The sequence below is a fragment of the Callionymus lyra genome, chromosome 19, assembly GCF_982586985.1.
Source record: "Callionymus lyra chromosome 19, fCalLyr1.hap1.1, whole genome shotgun sequence".
NCBI classification, from domain to species: Eukaryota; Metazoa; Chordata; class Actinopteri; order Syngnathiformes; family Callionymidae; genus Callionymus; species Callionymus lyra.
Window position 1 is genome coordinate 20447912 of NC_141836.1, and position 26228 is coordinate 20474139.

At 36.8% G+C, this 26228-nt stretch overlaps 1 protein-coding gene across 2 annotated transcripts in view; it reads left to right on the forward strand.

The window, feature by feature from the left end:
• Positions 1-26228, forward strand: part of LOC148059897 (metabotropic glutamate receptor 4-like) — an 86567-nt gene that overhangs the window by 31240 nt on the left and 29099 nt on the right. For both annotated transcript variants that reach the window (XM_087780883.1, XM_087780884.1), the window contains exon 2: positions 21118-21334. In XM_087780883.1, coding sequence (XP_087637009.1) covers positions 21118-21334 — 217 coding nt within the window. The remainder of the gene's footprint in view (positions 1-21117; positions 21335-26228) is intronic.

Below are 26228 nucleotides of genomic sequence, written 5' to 3' on the forward strand. Positions count from 1 at the left end.
CACACATTGGTTCTGTTCATCTTACAGATCTTTATCTTATCTTCTATCACACGTCAGATGTATAAAATATGTTTTTTCTACCCTGCAACCGAAGTCAGTTTTAAAAATAATGTTTACTAATAATGAAGAGGCACGACGCGATGAGTCGCGTTCGACACACACGAGTGCGGAACATCTTCACACAAAGAACCTCCATTAGTGACGTGGAAGGATGTAAGGGACGCGCTGGATTATAGGGTTTGATTTCTAGTGATGTTTTTTTATGTGGCGCGTGGAGGATGAGTGAAAAGCAGAAGTAATCGAAATGCGATGATTCCTCTCGCTTTTTCACAAACACGCTCACTTAATAACCATGTGTGCGTCAGACGTTTCCTCGGCTCTTATACCGTTTCTGATCCGCACTTGATGTCCTGAACTCTCAACAAATATATTTTCTGCATCAAAATCCGTTGCTTTCCTAATGAGAATTATCATCAATTGAATTATTCATTACAAAAACAGGTTTTTGAAGTTGGCCCTTGGCACACGTGAGGGCCCCTAATGTAGGCGAGGACGGTCTTCTTAATGTTCTATTAACTGAAATATAAATGTCTCGGTCTTGGAGCTGCTTCAAATGAAAAACACTGCTTTTTTACATGAAACTGTGCAAAAACCCCGGCGTCTGGTCTGAGAAGTGCGAGGGCTTCAAGCGTTGGCACATTTCATTTGGCGCTGGTATTGATAAGGCAGGGCTGTGATTGATTCAACTTTGAGGAAAAGGTCGTGTTTAATGACTTGCAGGATCTCCATGCCTCCTCCTCCTCCTCCTCCTCCTCCTCCTCCTCTGCCAATATTGAACAAGTAAACATTAAACAGAACCTATTTAAATGGAATGGCGCCAGGGTTTAATGAGTTCTTCCTCCAGATATTAAAAAATGATACACGGTCCTTGCAGCGGGGAAGATCTGCCGATAGAGTGCATGTACTTGGAATTACCTGCTTGTGTTTGGATGCTGACGGGGAAATAAGTTATGTTGTCTGCGTGGGCTGCAGACAAACCTCTGACATGAATGCTGATGAGCTCGTTGCTTGTCTTAGTAAGGTTTATTTTCCGCTTTTATCCTGCTCAATACCTGCAAACTTTATTCAGAATACACCCGGGCATCGACCTCACTGTACATTTTGATGACACAGCGAGACGTGATGGATTATGCTGCCGTGATATGAAACGCTCAAATTAACCAGAAATAAGCTTTAAACACTTTAGTTTTTTTTTACTTGAAACATATCGAGTCGTGCTCATTTATATGATCTCTTAGTTAAAGTAAGTCAGGATAGTGTTGTGAACTAGTTCAAAGTTCAGTTCACCAGTTTTAAAATAAACTAGTTCAGTTCATAATTCCAAATTTTCAAAAGTTCACGACTCCAAGAATGAACTAGTTCATAGTTCTTGTTTTCTTCATGTTGCCAACATTTTTTTTGAGATTGCCAAAAGCCTGTATATAACCATATTAAATTGGTTTAAACATATTTGTTGGTTTGTCATTGTCATACCTGAAACTATATAACAGTGATGGTCAGTATTTTTAAAAAAAACGCATAAATATAAACAAAGTAAAACAAAAGCATTTTTTGCGTCACTGGTGGCTGGTGGTGCTAGTTTAGCTTTTTTTTCCGCGATACATTACGACCAGTTTACAATGTGTTTCAGAAAGATTTCTGCATAGAAATGACAAATGTATAAGAGAAAAATGACCTTGTAAACAATAAAGTTGAAAACTGTGAAGAGAGAAAAGAGACCATAGGTCTAGCAATTAAATAAATATATATTTTTTTATAAAATATAATTTAAATTTAATTGAAATGAGACTTGTTTTAATTTTAATGGAGGACTTTTGCATCAAGGTAAAGGGGGGACCTCCCTACTAAAAGGTCAGGGGTCTACATGCTAATTTTCAAGACATTTTGTTTGCAACAAAAAGTGTAGTTTACAATTGCTTACTTGAAAAGTAGACGCAGAAATAGTTTTCTATTCCAACATTGTTTTGTTTTTTAACCAATATTTCAGTTACAATATTCCAAAGTCTTGCTATGCATGCTGGGACACAACCCTTGAGAAAGAAAACCCTCTACACTGCAAACTCATCAGAGAAAAATCTCTTATTGTAAGAGAGTGAAAAGGAAAGTAACGTTAGCACTTGTTCAGTTGCTTGAATTGAGACATTATTCTTGTTTTCAGAAGAGAATGTAGAGCTCCTCCCCGCTGACAGCAGTCAGTGGCGGTGACATGAGGATGTGATTAGGAGGCCCTCCTGGAAGCCTGCTGAGGTGTTCAGGGCGTGTCCCCTAACCTATGTTGGATTCTCTCCATCCAGAGGAGCAGCGGTTCTGCTCTGATAACTGAACCCAGAACCCCGCAGAAGGAACCCACTTCAGCTCCTTCTAGTTGTTTTTGAGTAATCACACAAAGCCTGTAACCCTCGGTCTGGAGGTGGAATGTTAAGGATCAACCCAAAGTTTTTCTTTTCACTTGTTTTAATTGGGTTTGAGAAAACTCCCTTTAGAAGCTCCTACAATCCTCTATTCTGAGTTGTGTTCTTTATCATCTGAAGTCATTTTTTAGTTCTCTCTCTGTTTTCTCAAGCTGGCCCTTTTAAATTAAAAAGCTGAGCTGCCAGAAAACACAAATAAATAGTTTGAGGCAAAATAAATACTCTTTTTTTCTCAGCGTTGAGAGAAACAGGACCAATCCAGATTCTTCTGATTCTTCAGCTTTAAATTCAGCCCGAAATGAATAAAGAGATTCTGACTGAGATTCTGAACCACCCGTCAGATTCAGCCAAACATGTTTGTTCATTTAATATGATGTAAATATTAACATTTGAAGTTGGTTTCTTTCAAGTTATCGGTTGAATTAAAATATAAACTTGGACTGAAGGACCTTCTGATAATTGCTCCTCATAACCTTCACCTAAAGTCATACGAGTCTGGACTGATCTGTGAATGTTAATGTATGGTTTTCTTCACGTTTAAGCTGTAGATAAAACCTTTTTAATGAAAATAGTGGCTCAAGCCTTCATGTACGTGATCAATAAATCAATACAATAATAAAACATAGAGCTTAGTAAACAAGATAATTTGCTTTTGTCCCCACGACAACACAAGAAATGCTTACGTATTCCCATTACAGCATTTGGATGAATCGTTTTTTATTATTTTATTTTTATTTTTATCATTAATATCATTATTATTAATACAGGTTTTGTTCATAATTTAACATGAAATGTACACTGAAAATAAATATAAAGAAACTGGATTGAAAGTAGAAAGGCCGAACAAATGAAGAATAAAAAAGTAATGGAATTAAAACATAAACAAACATCAGCATAAAAATGACACCAAGATGAGAATAATTTAGCCAAAAATACGAAACTCTTTTTAGCGTAAAATGTTTCTCAACAGCCTTTTTTATAGAGGAGGGGAAAAAAGAAATACGAGAAAGATAAAGGATTACAATAGCCTATAAAAAATCCATCATCTTTTTGAAAGCAAATATAATGAAATTACAAACTTGAAACGCCACATTCTTGTGATACGGTCTAGGTCGAGTTTTATCAGCGGGAGCCTCACGCATTACAGTCCTGCCGTCATAGCACGGCTCTATTTATAAGTCTCCCCACATACTGCTATACTCCGGGGAGGTCATTAATTTGCCTCACTGTCAGTGGTTTGCCCCACAAAAAGTCCATCAAAATTTCGTCTTTGCTTCCATGCTGCACAGAGTGAGTGATTCATTAGTGTTTTCTTTGAAATAAAAATTATGATATTGATTTATTATAGTTGAAAATAGTTTGATTACAGGTAAAAATGGTTTGAATACAGTTGAAAATAGTTTAATTTACAGTCGAAAATTGTTTGATTCCAGTTAAAAGTTGTTTGGTTTCAGTTGAAAATTGTTTGATTTCAGTTGAAAATTGTTTAATTACAGTCGAAAATTGTTTGATTTCAGTTGAAAATAATTTGATTACGGTACAAATTGTTTGATTATAGTTGAAAGTTGTTTGATTTCAGTTGATAATAGTTTAATTATAGTTGAAAATGGTTTGATTGCAGTTAGAAATTGTTTGATTAAAGTTAAAATTTGTTTGTTTACAGTTGAAAATTGTTTGATTACAGTTGAAAATTATTTGATTACAGTTAAAAATTGTTTGTTTGAAGTTAAAATGTGTTTATTTACAGTTGAAAATGGTTTGATTAAAGTTGAAAATTGTTTGATTAAAGTTAAAAATTTGTTTTTTTACGGTTGAAAATTATTTGATTACAGTTGAAAATTGTTTGATTACAGTTGAAAATTGATTACTCTTGAAATTGTTTGATTATAGATAAAAATGTATTTATTTGTATTGAACTCATACTAGCTGTGACATTTTTTATGAACAGTTTTTTATAGTGAGAGGGTGATTGGATGTGAACCAATAGAACTTTCCTTTTAAGAAATGCAGGCAGTGACACAGGCAGCCCTTCATTGTATCGCAGCAGCAGCAGCAATCTCAGTGTTTATCAGAAGCTTCTCCAACGGGGTGAGCGTGTGACAAGTTCACCCGGACACAGTTCACCAAGAAAGGCCTTTTAATAAACCATCTTTCTCGGCAGTAGTGTGCTCCCGGACTATCAACTCCAACCCACACTGTTTCAAAAACACATTTTGACTTGAGTCTTTCTCTTTTTTTGCTGAGCCATAGTGTTATCCCTGCTTTTGATTTGTGTGAAATGTTTATGCTGGACTGCAGAGAGGGCGTCAACCATTGTAATGGAATGAATAGCTATTCACTCGACGTTACATATTCCTTAAGAGAGAAGATAACAATGAAATACATTAAATATATGTCATTTACCCGTTGCAATATTTGAGGTGTGCCTTTTTTTTGCTCAATCTTCATGATTTTGTTCAAAAATATAACAACCCCAGACTCACAGTGACCTTTGACCTTATTTTCTGTTATTTTCTTAATGCTAGTTTGACAATTGGCTGTCCCTGAAGTATTCAAAATACACAAAAATCTTCACCATCATTACATGTTATTACATGTCAATGTTGGGTCAAGGTCTGGTGCAAAGGTACAGTTTTTGATGAACAATATTAGAACGTGATAATTCAAAAGTAAACTGATATTGTGTTGTGTTTGAAGGAAAGTGTCTAAAGCAGACTAATGTACGTAAATTAAAGGATTAGAGAAGATTTATCTGTCAATTTAGGAACCATTAAGACTGAAGATCTCAAGGGTGGAAGGACCGGCCACAGAACCATATAAGTAGGCAGAGAAAATGGATTTCTTGTGCGCTGACCTCGTTGAGCGACCATGCAGGGCGGGGGTCAACCTTCTGCAGCGAGCAATTTTAAAAGCAAAAAACAAGCATCGGACGTGACATTTAAGCAGCTTGTATTGACAGACGCAATTCTCTGCACGTGTGACATTTGACATCTGATGAAGGGCTTGAGGGTAAGCACAGGTGCATTGTCATTATCATGTCTATTTTCAAAAGCACTTCCATCCAAGACCCGCATAGACGCAACAAAGCCAGCCGACTTGAAAAGCAACAAATAACAGAACTGTCTCGCGGGCCAACGATCAAATCGTACACCTGCAATTTGGACGGATGCCTCGAGGAAATCTGAGCCTGGCATATTACGAGCACCATTTATTACACCTCGGATCCTTTTCCTAAAACTGCCCCCTAATGACCCACTGGAAATAGACGTCGACTCCTACAGTGGTGTTGAAGTGATGGCCCCTGATCTCTGGGATGGTCGGCCAAGTTTCTCTCAAGGGAGACACATCACATGAACTATCACGCTGGAAAGCCATTCCTTCTTCAGTACAGAGCAGAAAAACAGAAATATAACAGAGGAAAAAAAGTGTTTCTTGGTTAAAGTCAACTCACAATCCAGACTATTAAGTAAATTAACATGTAGAAATAGGAGGGATGGTAGAAAAGATTACAGAATAATCATCATTATTAAAACAAGTGCTTCAATACAGATTATATTTAATAAAGTTGATAAACTTGATTAAACATGAATTAAAGTCATAGTATTTCTGTAAAGTAAACAGAAGTGGCCTTTTAAAAGCAACATTTAACGCAGCATCTCAAGGAGCAGGATGTTGCCTGGAGTAAAAGCTGCAGTTTGCTTTACTAAATTAGATCAAACCACTTTGTTTCCTTGCAGATTTAAAAAGGTGCTGGATCAGGGAAGTAGTCCGTATAAATATTTGATGAGATCAACAAAGAAAATGCCCCGTATTACCTCAGAGGTTGTTTTTTTTGCCACTGCAGTTGATGGTGAATACAGCGGTTTGGACTCTTTTTGTTTCGGTTTTTAAACATTGTATAACAGCACACTAATCCCACTATTAAATATGGATTGTTATCAGGCAGTAAGAAATGAGGGGTAGAGGACAGAGATAAGTGAAATGAAACAAGCAAGAATAAAAAAAAAATGAAAAAAATAACTGACTAATTTATAAAAAATAAAAATGTGTTCATTTTCTTCTGACCTCTTGTCCCAAGATGCCATTAAAGTCACATTTACTAAAGCATTCAGTGAAAAATCTGAAAACGTTCAACAAATAATCTACCATGAAAAAAAGGAATTAAAAATAATACCTTTTCCATTTTTAAGATCCGTGTAATGTTTTCTTTATTTCCCCCCCTAAAAACCGGTGAAATAAAACATTTTTAATTCTGGTAACCAGTTTTTGCGGCAATTATCTTTGTTTTTCTGAATACTTTATTTCATGTTTATTTATTTATTGAGTATCAACTATTGCCACACATTCACAGGAGTCACCTGCAGTTTGGAGTTGTTTTGCGCGATATCTTAATTATTATCTTGATAATTCAGGAAAAAAATATGACTTGAAACAAAAAGTTGGAAAAAGGTTATCATTAAAATAAAAAATAAAATATTCTTTAAAGTTGCCTGAATCATGTTGTATAATTTTTTTATACACCCTAAAAACAGAGAAAATTAAATGAAAAAAATGATCAGAAAACATGAAAAATAATTTACCATTAAGAATAGAAGACCCTTTAAAGTTTCTAGTCTTTTTTGCAGGAAACAAAAATAAATCCAATAACATTTAAAATAAAGTTTTTATTTTTTAGATGTTTCTTAAAAAAAATGTATTAAACTGTACTACATCCGCTTCATTTTCATATCTCGGAGAGTCATTTAATTAACAATTGATATAATTATTAGTTAATACTCTCTCAGGAAAGAGGAGGCATTTCAAAAATATATCTAACAGTATCTCAGTCTTCTGGACCTGAAGCAACAAAACGGCCAGAAGACAATTTTCTGTTTGACAGCAGCTTAAAGCAACTCAACAATGTTCGAGTCGATAGGTTTCAGTCCAGAGGACGGTTCAGCAGCTGGATTGATGGATGTATTGACACTTAGAAGTGAAGGAGGGTCCATTCATTTGTAGACATCTTTCATTCAATATGATGTATTTAGAATTGTGTCGAATATATTTTTTAAGGAACTAAATCAGGATATACGGTTACAAAGGAAATGGATTAAATATCAAAACTAGGTTCGGGATTATTAAAACTTGCACACATAACCGATAAAAGATTATTTGACTGCAGTGCTCGAGGTAAACCATAATCATGACCTCATCTTCAACTGCTTATCAAACCTGACGACTGGAGGCTCCAGTTTTATCAGAGATTCCCAGACTTCCCCCACCGTCTATTCAAGCCAACAGAGGCTTGAATCGATCAAATCTTTTATACCAGGCCTGCGTCATTGGGTCTGGGTCTAACTTGAAGAACCATCTGATGAGATTTACAAGCCTCCTCTACTGACTCTTCGTAAAGATACCATTTGAATCCGGAGAATCAGCTGCACTTGATGAAAGGATTGTTCAGACAGGAAATGAATGATAAAAGTAAAGTGCGGCTTGTGAATTTACAAAATAATGTACAGTTGCAGACGTTGAAGGGCAACTAATTTTAAAACCAAAATTTCATGACTCACTCACATGTTTCAAATATTGAAGTCTTCCTGTCCAAGATACAGTAAGTCCTTCGTCATTACACCGTTTTAAAGTATTACTTTACCGTCTGAAATCTTGGTGGACAAGAGGTTACGAGAGCTGAGTCCTTTATGACGTAATAGAGATCGTCAGCTGTAATCACGCGCCGCTTTGTTTATACAACAAGTCCATTAGAGGTGGAGACTTCCGGGATTGATGATGCGACCAACCTTGAAGCTTGACCAATCACAACAGAGTGGGTGTGGTTATGGTAAACTATATTTCATCTCCAGAAAAAAACCCCGTCATTTTAGTGTGCGAGGCTTCAGACATTTTTTCTAAAGTAGATATTTCAATGAAAAGAGAGTTTTGTACAAACCGACACATAGAGTGTCCAAGATCTGTTCAAGAGACACTTAAACCAACACATTTAAATTGGGGGCTGAATGTTTAGAAACACTGCCTTCTGTGACTGTGTAATGTCAATAAAGTTGTAAATTTTACCTTACCTTAAATGTACTTATTAAACAGAACAAGATAAAAAAAAGTCTAATGTCAACAGACACAAAATGTTTACTCGAAAGACAATTTAAAAATAAGTGTAAAAAATAAGTGTGTAAAAAATATATAAAAGGAAACACTCTAGTTCAGGTCTCTGTGGATTTTTTTTAAAATCTTCCAAATAAATTATAAATAAAAACAGAATGAATCCAACATTGCGTGCAGGCCTTGTTCTGAATACTCCTTCCGAAATATGAAAATATTCATATCCCCAGGCACCACCGTGAATTTACTTATTCCTTTTTCATCATGGTCTTTTCGACCGGAGCAGTACAATTTCCTCTTGCCTGCGGAAGGAAAGGCAGAGGCCACCAGATCAGAGAGGATGAACACAAACGCTCTAACCACGTGCAGATCGTCATTTAAACATATCGAACCGGCTCTTCATCGCCTGCAAAATACAAAGATGCTAAATAAAAGCTACAAGGAAGACAGAGCGCTCTCCTCTAAATAAGCAGCATCCTATTAGAAAGTGAAAGCAGACCATTAATTGCAATATCAGCGTCGTCTCTCAGAGTCAGGAGCCAAAAAGTGAGTTATTGTTCCTGCAAGGATTCATTAATCACGGACGTCGCTTATGTAAAATCCTGCAACATTCCCAACCTTTAGTTGAGATCATTTGCATGTTTAATGCAAGTCATGATTCAATTGTTAATGGGACAATTAATCACGCACGCCAACGTTTTAATGAATGATTGTCACTTTTAACAAATGTAGCATCAACGCGCCGGAGAGGTGTTTGCAGACGCGTGGATGAAGCGAGCCCTCCTGCAGCCACGGTTGGGTTTTTGCAAACTATGAAAAATGAGAAAAGTGTTGCAGACAATGAAGAGCAACAGTCATCCCCTCGAAACACGCAGGGAACAAATTGTTATCTAATATTTCCTGTCTCCTCTTTGTTGGGAGCGATACAGAGATTTATTTAAATGGTGACGCAGAAGCGACGCCCACTGGCTTGTGTACGAGTTGTAAAGGTGAATATGACGTGAACTGTGTTCCCATTTGATGGTACAATCTTTCCATGATCACACCACACTTTTCACCATTATTGACACGAATTAGGCTCCTGCTGGAGCTCAAAGCGGGGTGTGAAAAGGCAGGGATGAAAATCAGCACCTTCAAATCTATGTCCATGGTTGTCAGCAGTACTGAGGTGGGGTGAATTCTTCAAATTGGGGATGAGATCCTGCCCCAAATGGAGAAGTATCTTGGGGTCTTGTATTTGTGCAGTGTCAGCACAGTGTTATGCACCGAGTGGTTAAAAAAGAGTAAAGCAAAAAGGCACTGGAGGATTTATGTCCCTACCATCATCTTTGGTAAGGAACAAGGATGTGGTTAAAAAAAAAAAACTAAAATTAGTTTTCTCTGCAGGGTGGCTTATACATCCTCACAAGACACATGATAAATAATTTAATAATGGCTAATAAGGTCAAATATTATAATACCTAACTTGTCTTTTATAATTAAGAGTGTGAACAAATATTATCTTTATTTTCTTTTTAATTTCAACAATAGTCCAATGTCATTAAACAGGAATGTATTTTTAATGTGTCGATACAGTTTGCGTCAAACCAAATACTCAGATGATTATTTATAATTTACATGAAGATATTCACAGCTTTGTTGATGACTGAGGACGAGAGGACATTGTAAACTCCAGCAGCTTTTTAAAGCTGATGTTTGGACGTATTGTTGTTTTATAATGAATGAACTTCGTCAAGAGTCATGTGGTTTGTAAATTCTGTGATGCCAAGAACTCAGACAATACTACGCATAATTGTTGCACCTACAGCATCACAATATACAGTATCATTGGACCGTGTATCGTATCACCAGATTCTTACACAACCTTACTTAGAATGAATATCCCCTGATCCTTGGTTTAGTTAGCAAGGGACCAGCAATCATGAAGTACTGACTAGTTGACATTAAAAGTGATGATAAAATGCTTTATAGTGTCTAATTTATATTTATTTTAGGCTTAATTATTATTTATGAGTGTGTATACCTGCATTTATACAGTGATTTAACAGTGATATTTCACTCTTCATTGAAAATAATTTCTTACTTTTGATAATTTTTTTTCAAATGAAATGCATTTAAAGCAAATCATATTTAATAGAAAACACATTTGTATGGGTTATATTATATAATTTAACATGAATTTTTTTAACCATTGGCTTATTTGGGACTGGTCTCTGGAATCCGGTTATACGTTTGAAAACTTCCAGGGAAAACTGCTCAAAGTCCGGCTCTAATTTAAAACTAATTATCTGTGAAAGAACAAGAACCAGCGAGGATCTCAAGAGGCCGTTCATCACCTCAAGAACCCCACGAGGGCCTGCAGAGAAAGTTGAAGGGAATAAACAATGGTGGCACCTGTGTGATAAAGAAAAGCTGAGCTGGCGTCTTGCTACAAATACTTCAGTGTGGAACTTCATTGTTCACTTCAGTCTTGTATTGATCTCGGGAACAATGGGTGGAAAGATGTCAACATGCTTTATGACTCAGCAGATTGGATCTGGAGTCGGTCGCAGGGTCACAAAATATAATAAATGCTGCGTTTCTCCCCTTCAACCTCCCTCTGGCTTATCAGTCGATCTGAAGCTTTTAAGGGACGGATAATTAAGGGCTGCTTTAAATTCCTCTAAGTTGTTTGTTTAGCTAGTGTTGGACTCAGAAGACTCTATGAGTCATTGTTTGTCTGATTGTTTTGCTGAATAAATATGCACAAAAGAGCTTATTCATCCAAATGTGTTCCACCTTTTAATTGTCTCCATAAGACTAAAAACGTATTTTCATAGTGAGGTAAATGTATTTAGATTCAAATATTAATATATACTGTATCTTGTTCGAACAATTTTCAACTGCTAAAAATATTTTGAGATGTAATAAACAGATTATATATACTGTAGAATCAATTCAATTTTCATCTGTATTCAAAATTCTCCATCTGTAAAAATATTTTAAATCGTAAAAAAAACAATTTTAACTGTGATTTAACAGTTTTCAGCAAAAATTAAACTGAATTCAAACAAAAGCTCAACTGTAATCAAACTAATTTCAGATGATCAAACAAGATATTTTAGAGCTTTCAAAGAAGCAGATAGAAGAACCGTATTTATTACGCACCTTATCAATACTTTGCAGGTTTTTGTGTGTGTCTTGTGTTCATGTATTATTGTCATGTCAACATTCTATGTATCATGTGCACATTATGTTTGTCATCTGGTCATGTATCTCATTTTTTTGTGAACCAAATTTGATGTGATTTAGTACAGAGCACCATCTATGCTTTAAAAAGCTGAGAAAATGTAAGCACTTGATTTGACCATCTTGGACCAACATTTTGCATTGTTCTTTTGCAAAAGAAAAGTTTATATTCTCAAAATTGGGTGTTTAATGTGCTTAATATTATTCATTCCTTGTCCTGTACTAGCCCAGGTAGAGCCCAATAAGCATGGCCGAACACAGACATCTATTGATGATCAAGCGGGAATAACATAAAATGTCCTCCCGGGGTTCTCAGCCAAACATCAGTTTGATACACTGCGTCTATGCGCGTCCTTGACATGTCAGCCTTGTTTGAAAACACCTGAAAGAAATATGATCGCAGATATCCAGATGAGCTTCACATTTCTTCCCCCCAAGTAAACTTCTCAAAGCCGTTCATCACCTGACACCCGCTGACAAATCTCCAAAGTCACCCGCTCGACAGAAACCATCATTTAGCCAAGTTGTGAGGGGCTTTTTCTCACCTGAGTGATTAAGTTATTGCAGACAGTCAGATTTATCTGCTGAAGAATCTGCTCTTCAAGGGAGAAAAGATAGAATAGATAGATGGAAGGTGATGAAAAAGAGAAGATCTGCAAAACTCGGATTCATAATTCCAAGTTAAATATTAAACTTTATGACAAGTTACAACAAAAATTCTGGAATATAGTTTTTGCCAAAGCTCTTATTGGCATATGTTGGAAACCCACTTTACTGAAGGAGATCTCCAGAGAGATTTATAGAATCTATTTATCTACATATCTACATTGCTATAGTACATAGTTGCCACGTCACAAGATCACGGATGGTTTAGTTTAGATAGACATATGACACACACGCAGTCACATGCTGCATTTATTAATAATAAACAGACAAAATAACATACATTATTAAATCAGATTAAGTATTTAGCAAATATGCTGTTCAGTGTAAAAGAAAACTAAATATTTATACTGTTATTCTCTTTAGTCTTTTCCTATCTCTAAAATAGATGGTCTGAACACTGTACTTTTTTTTTTATCAATCACAGTTAAAAAAAAACCTTGTTGAAAATTTAAAACTATGTAAGATGAACAAAACTGTCTATGATCCAAATAATTCAATTGTATAAATGTACAGATAAACCGTAAACTAATGAAAAGGACAATATGGAATTTAAAACAAACAAGATATGATTAATATAAAATGTGTTAGATCTCCAGATGAGTTTAAGACACCTTTATCTGGACAACTAAAATACATAAAAGAAGGGTTAAGTGACAGCATTTTGAGCATTCATGTCAAAAAACACTCATTTATTAGTAGTAAAACTGAAGTACAGTAAATACTAGACTATTTGTTTAGAAATGTTGAGATGGGAAATGAAAGGAGTTAAAACAAACACAGAACCCTGTGAGGGGCTTCAAAGCGCCGTAACGTAGCAGTTCAATTCTACTGGGCAACATAAAGAGGAATACATAATCTGGATATGAATTGATGTGCTAAGGACTAGTCCAGGTCAGCAATATTCGGGTTGAATCAAAGGTCAGTGTGTACAGGCAGGTTCTGCGGAAGCTTCTTTGGAAGTCAAATGTTAGGCCTGAGGCTGGCTCACTTAATGGTACACACATATCACTGCAAGCATTACAGTAATAATAATTACAATACATTTCCCGAAGGAGAACTCCAGAGGGATTAATAAAGTCAATCTAATCTAATCTAGATTTATCTAAAGCTCTTTTAACAGTTTTTACTCAACAACAACCATTGATCCTGAGACTTTAGGCCTGACACTTTAACCGTCACGATAACAGGATTTGATGTGCAAATTTCAAATTACCATAAATCCTCTAGGATGTACTTTTCTTTTTAAATTCTCACACACTCTGAAAGCTGAGAACCGATGCTTTAAGTCCATACAACTGGTGGCAACAGTCATACTTCCGCAGCTCAAGACACAATGAAATCCTTCGAGATCCCGGTAACGACTGAGGACGAGAGGATATAGTAAAATAGATCATTTGGACCAAACATTCCACTGCAAAGTTCATGTCTATCAAGCATAAAAAGAATCACAGATACGACCATACAATCGTCATGAAAATAAAGTATTTGTGTTCATAACCTTGTTTGTAAAATAGAAACATTTTCAGAGGAGCATTAATTTACCACAGTGTGGAATCCATGTCAGGAATGTTTAAAATGAACAAATATTAATGTTAATTCATGTTTTCATCTTTTTTTTTTATGATCGCGGAGAAGAGAAATTCAGGTTCTGGCTCTATGTAATAGGATTTACATTTTTAAATGCAGGGATGAACATGTTGATTGAGTGTACGGCTGTTTTTTGCAGGAAATCCACTCACTTCCTAGTACATGGTACCTAAAGAAGAAAACAACAGCTTTCAGAGGGCAATACATTTTTTCTCCTGTTGGCTTAAGTTGGAGATGCCAAAGATTCAAAAAGTTAAGATGATGGTGAGACGAGATGCCAGGATGCCAGTAATTAGTCTCAGCATCCCTCTTTATTAAGTGGCCGGGAAAAGGGGAAGTGAGGGGAACCCTGATGAAACCGTTGCGTCTGCGACCGAAGCAGCCGAAGATAAATGATTGAATAAATGCACTCTGACATTTGAGTTTAAAATTAATGGATGCAACTTACAAGGCAAATGTCACCATAGAGCGGTGATTGCCTCAATGTCTCCGAGCCCAGAACAACAACAACAAAAAAAACCACATCATTGACAGCAAGGAGATTTTTAAGTTGGAAAACAATTTAATGTTCATTACGGTTTGACCTGTTTTATTTAGCTTCTGTTGAAAAGACTGACGTGGTTGACTATTGAGGCAGAGGATACCGACAATGTTAAAAATGTCCAGGACAACCTTAAGCTGCACATTAGTTGGGCAATTAGAATTCGGTGCTGCATTTGAAGCCTAATGGAGGATGTAAAACAGCGTGAATCAACAGACTTTAATTACACATCATAAGATGCGTTGGTAATTTTGTCTCCGCAGACCTTCATGATTAAAATGGAGGTCAGTGTTTATAAACACACGACTGTGATGATTTGTTAATTATAATCGGCCTGATCAGTTTAGCTAGCTACAAGTCCGAGTCTGGAAAAGAGAAATAATGAAAATCCACCAAAGATCTTCCATTTCATTTAAATGGGGAAGAAATACTGTTAATTAATTCAGAAAAACTAAAACAAATTGTAACATTTTTGATGGAATGAAATGATCAAGACTATCATAACATTCAAACCAACGTGTTTGAGCGGAAGAAAGATTATTAACCTTTAAAAATAAGCAAAGCGTACCAGTTTAAGTGGTTTCAATGATCATCTCATCCACAGGAAGTCATTATTACAGACGAACACCACAGTATAACACATTTGCATATTTTCACTGTCCTTTTTACAGGTGAAACGCCCACATTCTCCCAATCGTTTGTTGTAATGAGCGTCTTCCTTTCTTACTCCAGGCTGTGCGAAATGAGCTTGTTGAATATTTTATAAGCTTCAGTTATTTAAAGCAACGGAATTAAATGTTGAATCTGCACGATAAAAATCTGCTTGAGATTCACATCACCGCAATTACCCATATTTCCCTCCCCAATTAGCAGTTAAAAGGCTTGTTAGAAGTTGAAGGCTAGGATAAAAGGATTTCTCTAAACCACCAGGTGACGGTTTGGTTGATGGACTTGTTCTCTTAATTGAAATAAATTTAGATTTGGAACAGATTGTTGAAGAACAAAAATGCTAATACTATGCTATACCTATATATGCTATACCATGCCAGTGAATGCGATTCTATTTGAAAATTCTTCCTAATGCAATGCTAAAGAAGCATCCCTCCTAGCACTATGCTAAAGGAACATCCCTTCTAATGCTATACTAAAGAAACATCCATCCTAACGCTATGCTAAAGAAGCATCCCTCCTAGCGACATGCTAAAGAAACATCCCTTCTAACGCTAGGCTAAAAAAACATTCCTCCTAGCAATATGCTAAAGAAACGTCCCACCTAATGCTATGCTAAAGAAACATTCCTCCTAACGCTATGTAAAAGAAACGTCTCTTCTATTGCTATGCTAAAGAAACATTACTGCTAACGCTATGCTAAAGAAGCATCCGGCCTAGCGACATGCTAAAAAAACATCCCTTCTAACGCTATGCTAAAGAAACATTCCTCCTAGCGATATGCTAAAGAAACGTCCCTCCTAACGCTATGCTAAAGAAACATCCATTCTATTGCTATGCTAAAGAAACATCCCGCCTAACGCTATTCTAAAAAAAACATTCCTCCTAGCCAAATGCTAAAGAATTCCTCCTAGCGATATGCTAAAGAAACGTCCCTCCTAACACTATGCTAAAGAAACATTCCTCCTAACGCTATGCTAATCAAACGTCCCTTCTTTTGCTATGCTAAAGAAACATCCCTCCTAGCGCTATGCTAAAGGAACATTCCTCCTAGCGATACGCTAAAGACACATTTCTCCTAACGCTATGCTAAAGAAACGTCCCTTCTATTGCTATTCTAAAGAAACATCCCTCCTAGCGCTATGCTAAAAGAACATTCCTCCTAGCGATACGCTAAAGACACATCCCTCCTAACACTATGCTAAAGAAACATTTCTGCTAACGCTATGCTAAAGAAACGTCCCTTCTATTGCTATGCCAAAGAAACATCCCTCCTAGCGCTATGCTAAAGGAACATTCCTCCTAGCGATATGCCAAAGACACATTCCTCCTTACGCTATGCTAAAGGAACATCCCTTATAATACTATGCTAAATAAACATAACGGTGTAGGTACAAATTTTGTCCCCCCTACAAATTTTGTCCCCCCACTTCCTACGTGATGACGTCACACGCGGCATATGCGAACGTCTCTTTAAAATATTTTTTATGGGTTAAAGAAACGTCAACAGAACGTTTACATGATACTTTTTACCACACAAAACATAAAACATTTATATTGACGAAAAGACGATGTTCTTCAACATAATCACTTTCTTTCATTTCCTGGTCTGACAACACACGTGACTTTGAGACCAACAGAAGTGCCCGCGCTACATGTGACGAAGCCGCTGATTGGCTGAAGCTGTTTCACTAATAATAAAGCATAACTGTACAATGAAATAAAAATCATTCGAGTTCCGAAATAATTCACTTTTCAAATAATAAAAATGTTAGAATAAGTGGGCATATGTACATTTAATAATTGATTTAAAAAAAATGGAAACCTAAATAATTACTGAGGTGTTTATGATCCGAACTACAAACAAGTTATTGAAAGGGAAATATTCGAACATTTTTTTTATTTAAAAAGCGAATTATTTCAGAACTCAAATGATTTTTATTTCATCGTACAATCAGCGGCATCGTCACATGTAGCGCGGTCACTTCCGTTGGTCTCAAAGTCACGTGTGTCGTCAGACCAGGAAATGAAAGAACGGAAAGTGATTATGTTGAAGAACATCGTCTTTTCGTCAATATAAATGTTTTATGTGTGGTAAAAAGTATCATGTAAACGTTCTGTTGACGTTTCTTTAACCCATAAAAAATATTTTAAAGAGACGTTCGCATATGAAGTGTCTGACGTCATCACGTAGGAAGTGGGGGGACTAAATTTGTAGGGGGGACAAAATGTGTACCTACAACGGCAAATTATATGCTATTGTACATGTGATAAAGTCAAAACCAATGTTAAAATGTTCTTCTGGTGAGTTCCAAAGAAAGACATTTGTCAGCACCTTTTAATTAATCACACTTACTTCCTGAGATGTACTTGTAAACTTTACCAACCTCATCTGCACAAGGTTAGGTGGGAATGGAAGGCCTGGTTTATTTATTAAAAAAAAACCTTATGTGAAGATGATAATTAGCGATTGCGTACGCCTTGCTAACACCTTCATTTAACACTTTCGAATTGCTTGTCGTCACATGAGTAAAACAACACACAAACTACAAGAGGAGAAATTACACCTTATGGTGAGATGTGAAATAAGTAAATCAGTAATAGTTAATGGAAGTTACAAGAGCTTCACTCAGACACGCAAGCTGAACACGGATCGCTCATGGATGTGTACTGATGAATCTCTAAGGCGACCAACAAGACAATAAAACTCTCAACTGCTTTGCAGACACAGAAGCGACTTTTCTGTGACATGCAGGACAAACATTTCGCCCGTTTTAAAGAAAATTGCTTTAACAAAGCAACTTCCTGTCTATATCGCGAGTCATTAAATCCAAAAGTGATTTTGTGTTTGGGCTTCATGTGATCCTTACATTAGACTGCAGCTGGAGGTCATGCGTACAAACTGAATGCTGTGCTACAAACGCACACAATTGCAACACGCAGCTGGGAAAACAGTGAGTGCATCAGACCATGACCAGCAGTGTGAAGAAATAAAATGACTTTATATTTGTTTTTAGAACATTTCTATGGCAAATTGTAACTGGATGAAGAGTCAAGTCCTCCATCCTTTGTTCTATCACAGGATTAAATTAAAAGCATTCACATGAATATTATTTTAGCATTAGTTTGTAAGTAAACATCTTACTTTGGTACTTTCTTTTCATTTTTGGAGGATAAATCTGTATTAACTGTCTCTGTGTTTGTCCTCTGTCACCAAACACACCCATGAATTCTTCTGTAGCGGAAAGTATAATATTTAATGATGCAAGTGTGCGATACAGCTTCTACGACAGGAATATGCTTGAAAATGTGTACTTAGTGTTGGAGACACCAATTAAAGAACATGTTTTCAATTAAAACATAAGCTGTTCTTGCACTATTTGTTTTAGCATATTATTAAACTATGATTTTTTCTATTTTCTAATGTGTATTTTTACTTCAATTCCATTGTATCTCCTGTGTACAGAGCAAAATGCAGGCGACAGCTGGTAAAAATCTGTGTATATTATCAAAATATACTGCAAATAACGCTCAAATCATGCAAGTTGAATTGAAGTGTTTTTTACAAAGCCATGTGAAATAAGATCCTCAGGCTAGGTATGCGTTGTCTCAGTGTGTGAATACAACCAGAGCAATCTGTCAGAGGTCAGTGTACACAACGCAGTTTATGGTTTTGTGTGGTGTAAACAAACAAGGTGACAGAGGACATTATGCTGATATGCTTCATGAAGCCAGTGGATGAGGTAGAACAGTAGCATGAAAGTGGGACAGGACAGTCGTGACATATGGTATTAATTTAAGGAGCATGTGAGGCGGAAAACAAAGAGCAACAAAGTAGCTGCTATAGAGATTCCATTATTAAGCACGAGGCTGCTATCACTCTTTTATTACAAACATGCAAAGATTATATTTCATAAATATCCTAAGAATGATTTACATGTACCAGGTATGTTGATGTATCTTGCGCGTCCACAATTTTGACCGCAACACAATTCACAATTTTTTTTATTTTATTTTATTTTCAGAATATATTTGTATCTTATAATTTTATATTTATTTGCTTCGTGTCTTCCTGTCTGAATAATTTTTAACTTATTCGTCTGTTGACAGTCATTTTGGCAGACAAGCTTTTGAACTTTAAGATGCACAGAAAAAAGTGGTCCTACACTTGCACTTCAAATGTGTTTGCTTGAGAGAAACTGTGAAATCTTACACCTCCCATCTTCAGCATCGCTATCTAAGCATGAACAAGCCACACACCGTGTGCACACACATTAACTGTGAAATGTATTTCGGTCACAAATACCAGTCAGTTTCTCTTCCTCAGTGAGGCAACAAAAGCAACCGGGAGATGACAAGGGCTTTGAAGGCTGTAAATATGAAACACCTTGAGCAAGCAAAAGTTGAGATTATATAGCGACAAAGATTTTCCCACCGCAGGCAGGATCAGAAAGACTGGTGTAATCAAACATGGAGTTTGTGCTTACATAAGAAAGGCATGCGAGGACAAACCAAGATGTGCAAATCTCCATGGTTTGGTTTTCACACTTTAAAGAAAGTCTATTCAACACATCTCTAAATCAAAAGTATGCACAAAAAGTATACAAGTGTTTGATCAACTGGTCCACTTCCCTGATCACACAATGGCTCCACTAGCACACCTGCTTCTCTGTTGACCGGAAATCTTGAAAATCTCTGCAGCTACGACCAGCTTTATGTCAACTGTTTCAATCACCCGGTCGATCTATTGTTCCACCCTCTCTTGACTAGCTCAGTTCCCATTCAGTCGGTGCACATTGGTTCAGCATCAACAGATTTGAACACAGGAAACTCTCTGATGGTGGTTGTTAATGACACTCAGATTCAAGTTGGGTTTAATGATCATTCCTAAATTAGTTTTTAAATTGGATTGGATTCATTAATTTGTTCATATTTTACCACTGATTCACTTATCAGCTACTTGAGGCAAGAGGCTAGGGACACCCTTAACAGGTCTCCAGTCTGCAGCTGGAAGTGAACCAACAACCTCCGTGCGACCGTTAGCGGCAACAGACGCCCCCTGGATTGTATTTATGAGTTCATTTTCCAATGTAAGGTTAAATATAAAGGAACAGGAATGGTCGAAGGACTAGAAAAGTCTTGATGTCATTACCTTCCCAGATTCAACACTAATAGACTCAGGGACTCATTCATTCCTCGTGCTATTAGATTGTATAATTCTGAGTTCTTTGTCTTTAGATTTAGATTGTGTTGCTGTTTGCTGGAAAAAACAATTTCCCAAAAAAGAGATCTCCAGAGGGATCAATAAAATCTATTATCTATCTAAACCTATTTTTTAGGGGGTTAATGACAATATTTATACAAATATAAGGAAAGTATTCACCCAAGCATTATGTAGAACATACACACATACTTTTTTGAGTATTGTTTTGATTGTTTAAGCGCTTTGTGACCCTGGTCTCGAAAAGCGCTATATAAATAAATATTACTTACTTACTTACTTACTTACAATGTGAATAAACTTGAATTAATTGTGTGTCCCAAGTGCAACTGTTATCCACTAGAAAGTGGGTACATTACTTGTCCATGTTAGTGTGAGAGATCAGTGTCGAAATGTGAAATTCCTAAATACAGCAGTTCTGAAGATCAACTTGATAACTGTCGAACTGGTAACCGAACGTGTCAGGTTTTATTACAACTCCTGGACCAGGACTTGCTTGTGATGCCAAACCAATCAGGTCTACTTGGAAAAACAGGCCAGGATCCAGAAGACAATGAACCGAACTCTCCATGCAGCATTGCTGTGAAGGTGATGTTCACTTTTAGAAGTTTAACGGTTTAATCCGCTTTCACTTTCAGATCCCCCAGGTGAGCTACGCCTCTACAGCTCCAGAGCTCAGCGACAACACCCGCTACGACTTCTTTTCTCGAGTGGTTCCCCCCGACACCTATCAGGCCCAGGCCATGGTGGACATCGTCAAAGCAATGCGCTGGAACTACGTCTCCACTGTGGCTTCAGAGGGGAATTATGGAGAAAGTGGCGTCGACGCTTTCATTCAGAAGTCTCGGGAGGACGGTGAGTTCTAAAGAATTTAACATTTTTGGAAGCACACACAATTCCCAAGGTGTGTGGATTAAAAAGAGACATGCCCTCATCTAGCCTTCTTCATGTTAATGATTTAAGTACTTTGAGTAGTTCTTTTTCAAGTTTAACAACTGTAATTGTAACGACTAGATCTCTAATAAAGACCGCACCAGCTCAGATAAAAACACTAACAAGACAAGAGAATCTCCGGAAGAAAGACAGTTACCTACAAAACACTACTAAAACCAGAGAGTGTTGAGGACCAAACAATATTTTCCTAGAAAACCATCTGCATAACTTTCGCATAAACTTGCTGGAGTTGAAGGACATTAATATTTTAGTAGATTTTGACCATATTCTGCTTTGTCAATTAGGCTTTGTGTAGTAGACTGTGGAGAGTTGTACCAACGTCCTTGTCATGCGTGACAATAATTTGTCTTGAGGTCGACGTACAACACAAGTATAGACAGTATGAGGTTACCTGCCTTCAGTATTGCTTTAATTTCGTCAATGGTATGAACTGTAGCGGGAATCTAAAAGGTTTTCGTCACTCGTGTCAATAGCGACACAAATTAAAATGATGATTAGTTTTGATATCAAGCAACAAAGAAAATCCATGGGAAAACAGTCAGATTGTCATATTGACATCCAAGTACAATCATGACGACATGCCGTGGACTCTCTTTGAACTGTCACTCCGGTATTAGCAGAATCAAAAATACAGACTCTTATTTTTTCCAAGTAGCCCAAACCTGAAGTAAAACTAAAGTCTTGCGTGTTTGCTGAAGGGAAGGATGAACTGTGGGGGGAAATAAAATCCAATAGCGTCAACATTTTTCTGTATTTTTGGAAGCAGCAGTCAAAAGTAATGAACAGTGTTGGGAGTAATACTTTATTAATGTGTTACACTAACTAGGTTAGTTTATTAAGGGGCTGGTATATTCATCACAGAGCCAATTAATTTGTGGCCACGATTAGTTGAAATTCTTTAGTTGACATTACAATATACCAGGCATATTTCACCAGCTCATGTAGCCTAGTTTCAAGAGTGCATGACTCCAACAATATTCTCGATCCTCGACTCGGCAGTTTCGTGCAAATTTGCCTTTCTCCCTCTCTTAATTTACTCAAAGTAACTGAGTTACTTTTGAAACTGTAGCTATGTCACTATTTTAAAGTTACTTGCCCAACACTGGTACTGAAGTAACAGATCCTTTAGATGTATCTTGAAGGTCTCATTAACGTCCCTAAGAGTCTTTTCTGAACTCTGGATTTGCATTAGATTAAGCTCTGGGCCCTGAAGCTGAAGTCAAGAACTAAAATTGGATACTGAAATGTCAGAACACTACACCAAAATGGAAAATTGGTTCAACTGACATGCAGGAAATGCAGCGTTACAACATATGCATTGTTGGGGTATGTGAGAGCCGATGGAATACCTTTCAAGTATAACAACTGCCACTGGAGAAACCTTTCTCTACTCTGGCAACCCCAAAGAAGAAGACCTACACACACAGAGTAGGACTACTCCTTTCAAAAGGTGCAGCTAAAAGCCTATTCAAATGGGAACCAACCTCTAAACGGATCATCACAGCCAGAGTTACATCAAAAGGACGCAACATCACTATTATCCAATGCTACGCTCCCACCAACACTGCAGTTATGAAGAAAAGGAGAGTTTCTACGTACAAAATCCTTAACTACTAAAAACAACTCCTGTACAGACAATATTGCATCAGTTCATAAACTTTGTCGTCTTCGAAAAGGCTTTTGACAGTCTGGACAGAAACATCCTATGGCTTCGACACTATGGAATACCAATAAAACATCATCAAATGCATGTATGATTGAGTCAAAGGTCAAGTCATTGGAAATGGTAAGCTCTCGGACACCCTCCACATAAAAACAGGAGTATGCCAAGGTTGCCTACTGTCACCCCTTCTCTTCCTTATCGCCTGGGTCATGATGATAGTAGATGGTCAAAGGACAGGAATACAGTGGAACCCTTTTGAACAGCTGGAAGACCTCGATTTTGCAGATGACCTGGCTCTGATCTCTAACTACCAACTCAAACTACATGAACTTAGTAAACAGTTAGGACTCAGTACAAACGCTGGGATGACAAAGGGCATGAGGCTCAACCCAAAATCCCATCTACCAATCACAATTGAGGAGCAATCCCTGGAAGATGTGGTTGAGTTTGTCTACCTGGGAAGTATCTTCAGCACAGCAAAGCAAGACATGCTTTCAGAACACTCATCTGTATGGCTCTCTTCCCAACTCTCCAGAAACACAAAAATGTATTATTATTATTTAATAGAAACGTAAAATCTGTCCTTCTCTATGGCTGTGAAACCTGGGAAATCAATCACGGATAACTACAAGTGTTTCTACTTTCAACTATGTTGACTAAGGGTTAGCATTAAGCTCTTCTTTTTAGAGTTATAGGAAAAAATGTTTGTTCATTTTAATGAAGCGAGTTGTCTTCGTCTTCATCTTTGTCCAACATGACTCACTTAAAAACATCCAAATACCTCTGTGGTGTCTGTAACATCTTGTATTAAAGCCTCAACAAGAGGAAATGTTCTGACAAACTTCAATAAGTCTATATTTTAAGCTTGATGGCTCAGCAGCGTCCACTTAAATCAATTTAAAATATAGACTTGTTTAATTTACAGTTTTTGTCATTCTGTAATGACATTACAGACGAGCACAACTGAGGTATTAGGATGTTTTTAAGTGTGTCATTTTGGTCGAAGATGAAGACGGGGTAAGCTCCAGTTGCTACATTAAAATTAACCTACATTTTGCCTATAGCTCTAAAAAAGGAACAGATTGGGTCAGCTTGGTTACTCTCTCATGCTGCTACAGGAGTCCTGCAGAGCTCTTTGACCATTAAATGACCTGCACTTCTGTTTTTGGCTGTATTTGTCTGCTAAGGCCGAAAACGGTTGTGCGCCAACTACTACCTTAATATTGGTGAATAGGCTGTAGGTTCTTTGTCTCATTTTAAGGATAATTTGAAACTAAAACAAGAGCTCTGATGCTAAAATATTACACAAGTTAGAGCCTTTTAAAAGTCCCAAGACTTTTTTCGCCTTCATCTGAGTTTGGCCCGAAAAATGACCCTAGCAACCTTTTAAGTCCATGCAAAGGGCAATACAACATTTTAAATTAAATTACTTTTTGATTTTTTTTATTGGTTTTGTAGCTTATAAAAACAAACAACAAAATGTATTATACTCTTGTTAATTAGCATCTAGTCAACTGACCTATCAATAAAGGTTTTAGGGGGGAGGGTCAACTCCATTAGGTCAAGGACTTTGACCAAACATAGGACGGTTGAAAAATGACATGCATCTAATTTCAATTTAATCTATAATCTATACACACCATATAAAGATGGTTAACATTATATCACTCCAAAGTGAGCCAAGACTTATAATACACCATCATTTTTGTCTCTTATTTCCACCTCCTCTGTCTCTTTTTTTGCGTCATGTCAACTCAAAATGTATTTTTATACTGGGGACGCGTGAGGTATTTCGGCTGGATTTAATGTAATTTGGTAATAACGGTTACTGCTTTGGCTTTTTAAAATAGGATTGTCCTTGATAAAGGCCACACAGTTTAATGATAATAAAGAATTACATACTATTTTCACAGTTTTTATATCTATATATTTAAAAAATATATATATACCACTAAACATGGAAGTGAATCATTGGTTTGAGGACCTTGAATAAGGCACAAGGATGAAAACCGCTCTTATAATCTCAGAGTAGCATAATAGTCATCCAGTTAAATCTTTATTTTGTAATGTTGTATATTTCTCATTAGTGACCCTGACTAATTACACTGACCCTAGCCAAGGACATCAGTCATTTTCCTTTTGGATTGAAAACACTTACAGTCGTCATGTTAGTTGATCTTATCTCTGACTTATTCCTTTATTGTTTTATGATCATAATTCGAGTACTTTTCGTCTCCCTTGATATAAATCAAGTCCTCCCACTGGACGAAGTCTTGATGGTCCTTATAGTAGATGATGACTGGAGCTGGATAAAACAGTTTGTCAGCATGGCACATTATAAGAGAATTCTTGTCCTTGATCTAGAAGTCTGCTCCCTCGGTGTGTTTCTCTCTTTATTCGTCTGTTTGAGTCTTATTAGTGTATGTTTCCACTATACGAGAGCCAAACTCTGCACAGCAAGGAAGTGTCACCTTGAACAAAAACAGTAGGATATTCTTTTGATAAATGTTGTGTGTTCTCTTACTTCTGTAATTCTTTTATCAAGCTGTCTTTAAACTTTTGAAACAGTTTGACAGAGAGCTGAACCACCGAAAGTAGAGCTTAATGTGCAAATACACAAAGGTAGAACCCCGGCGGAAGTGGTTGTGTCAGGGCTCAAGAAGGTGGATCAACTTGGAAACTGGTAATCTTGCAATTTACTAAGCCAGTGATTGCCATCAACAGTGCCACGAGAAATCATCAGGTGTTGAGAAGAAAATTGTCAAATTTCATGAGATTGCGACATTACAGGTGATGATTATGAATGTTTCCGAATATCTTTGGGTGTTCCACAAATATATAAAGACTGCAAGTAGTAGCGGCGCAGTCGTAAGTGTTTCCAGAGTGTATTTTATTGAAAGAATGGGATGTTGTTAAATATGGATGATTGAGAAAGGAGAATGTTGACGTACAGCTGAACGTGAAATTAAGAATAAAGTTCACGGTGATGTTGGGGTGGTTGATTGTTGTGACAAATGTGCACCAAATGCAGCTCGAAAGAATATATAATCAACAGAACAACACTTGACACATGTACAGTTTGTTCCACTCAAGTAAATCTAGACGAAACTTGAAGCGTTGGCGGGGAAAAGG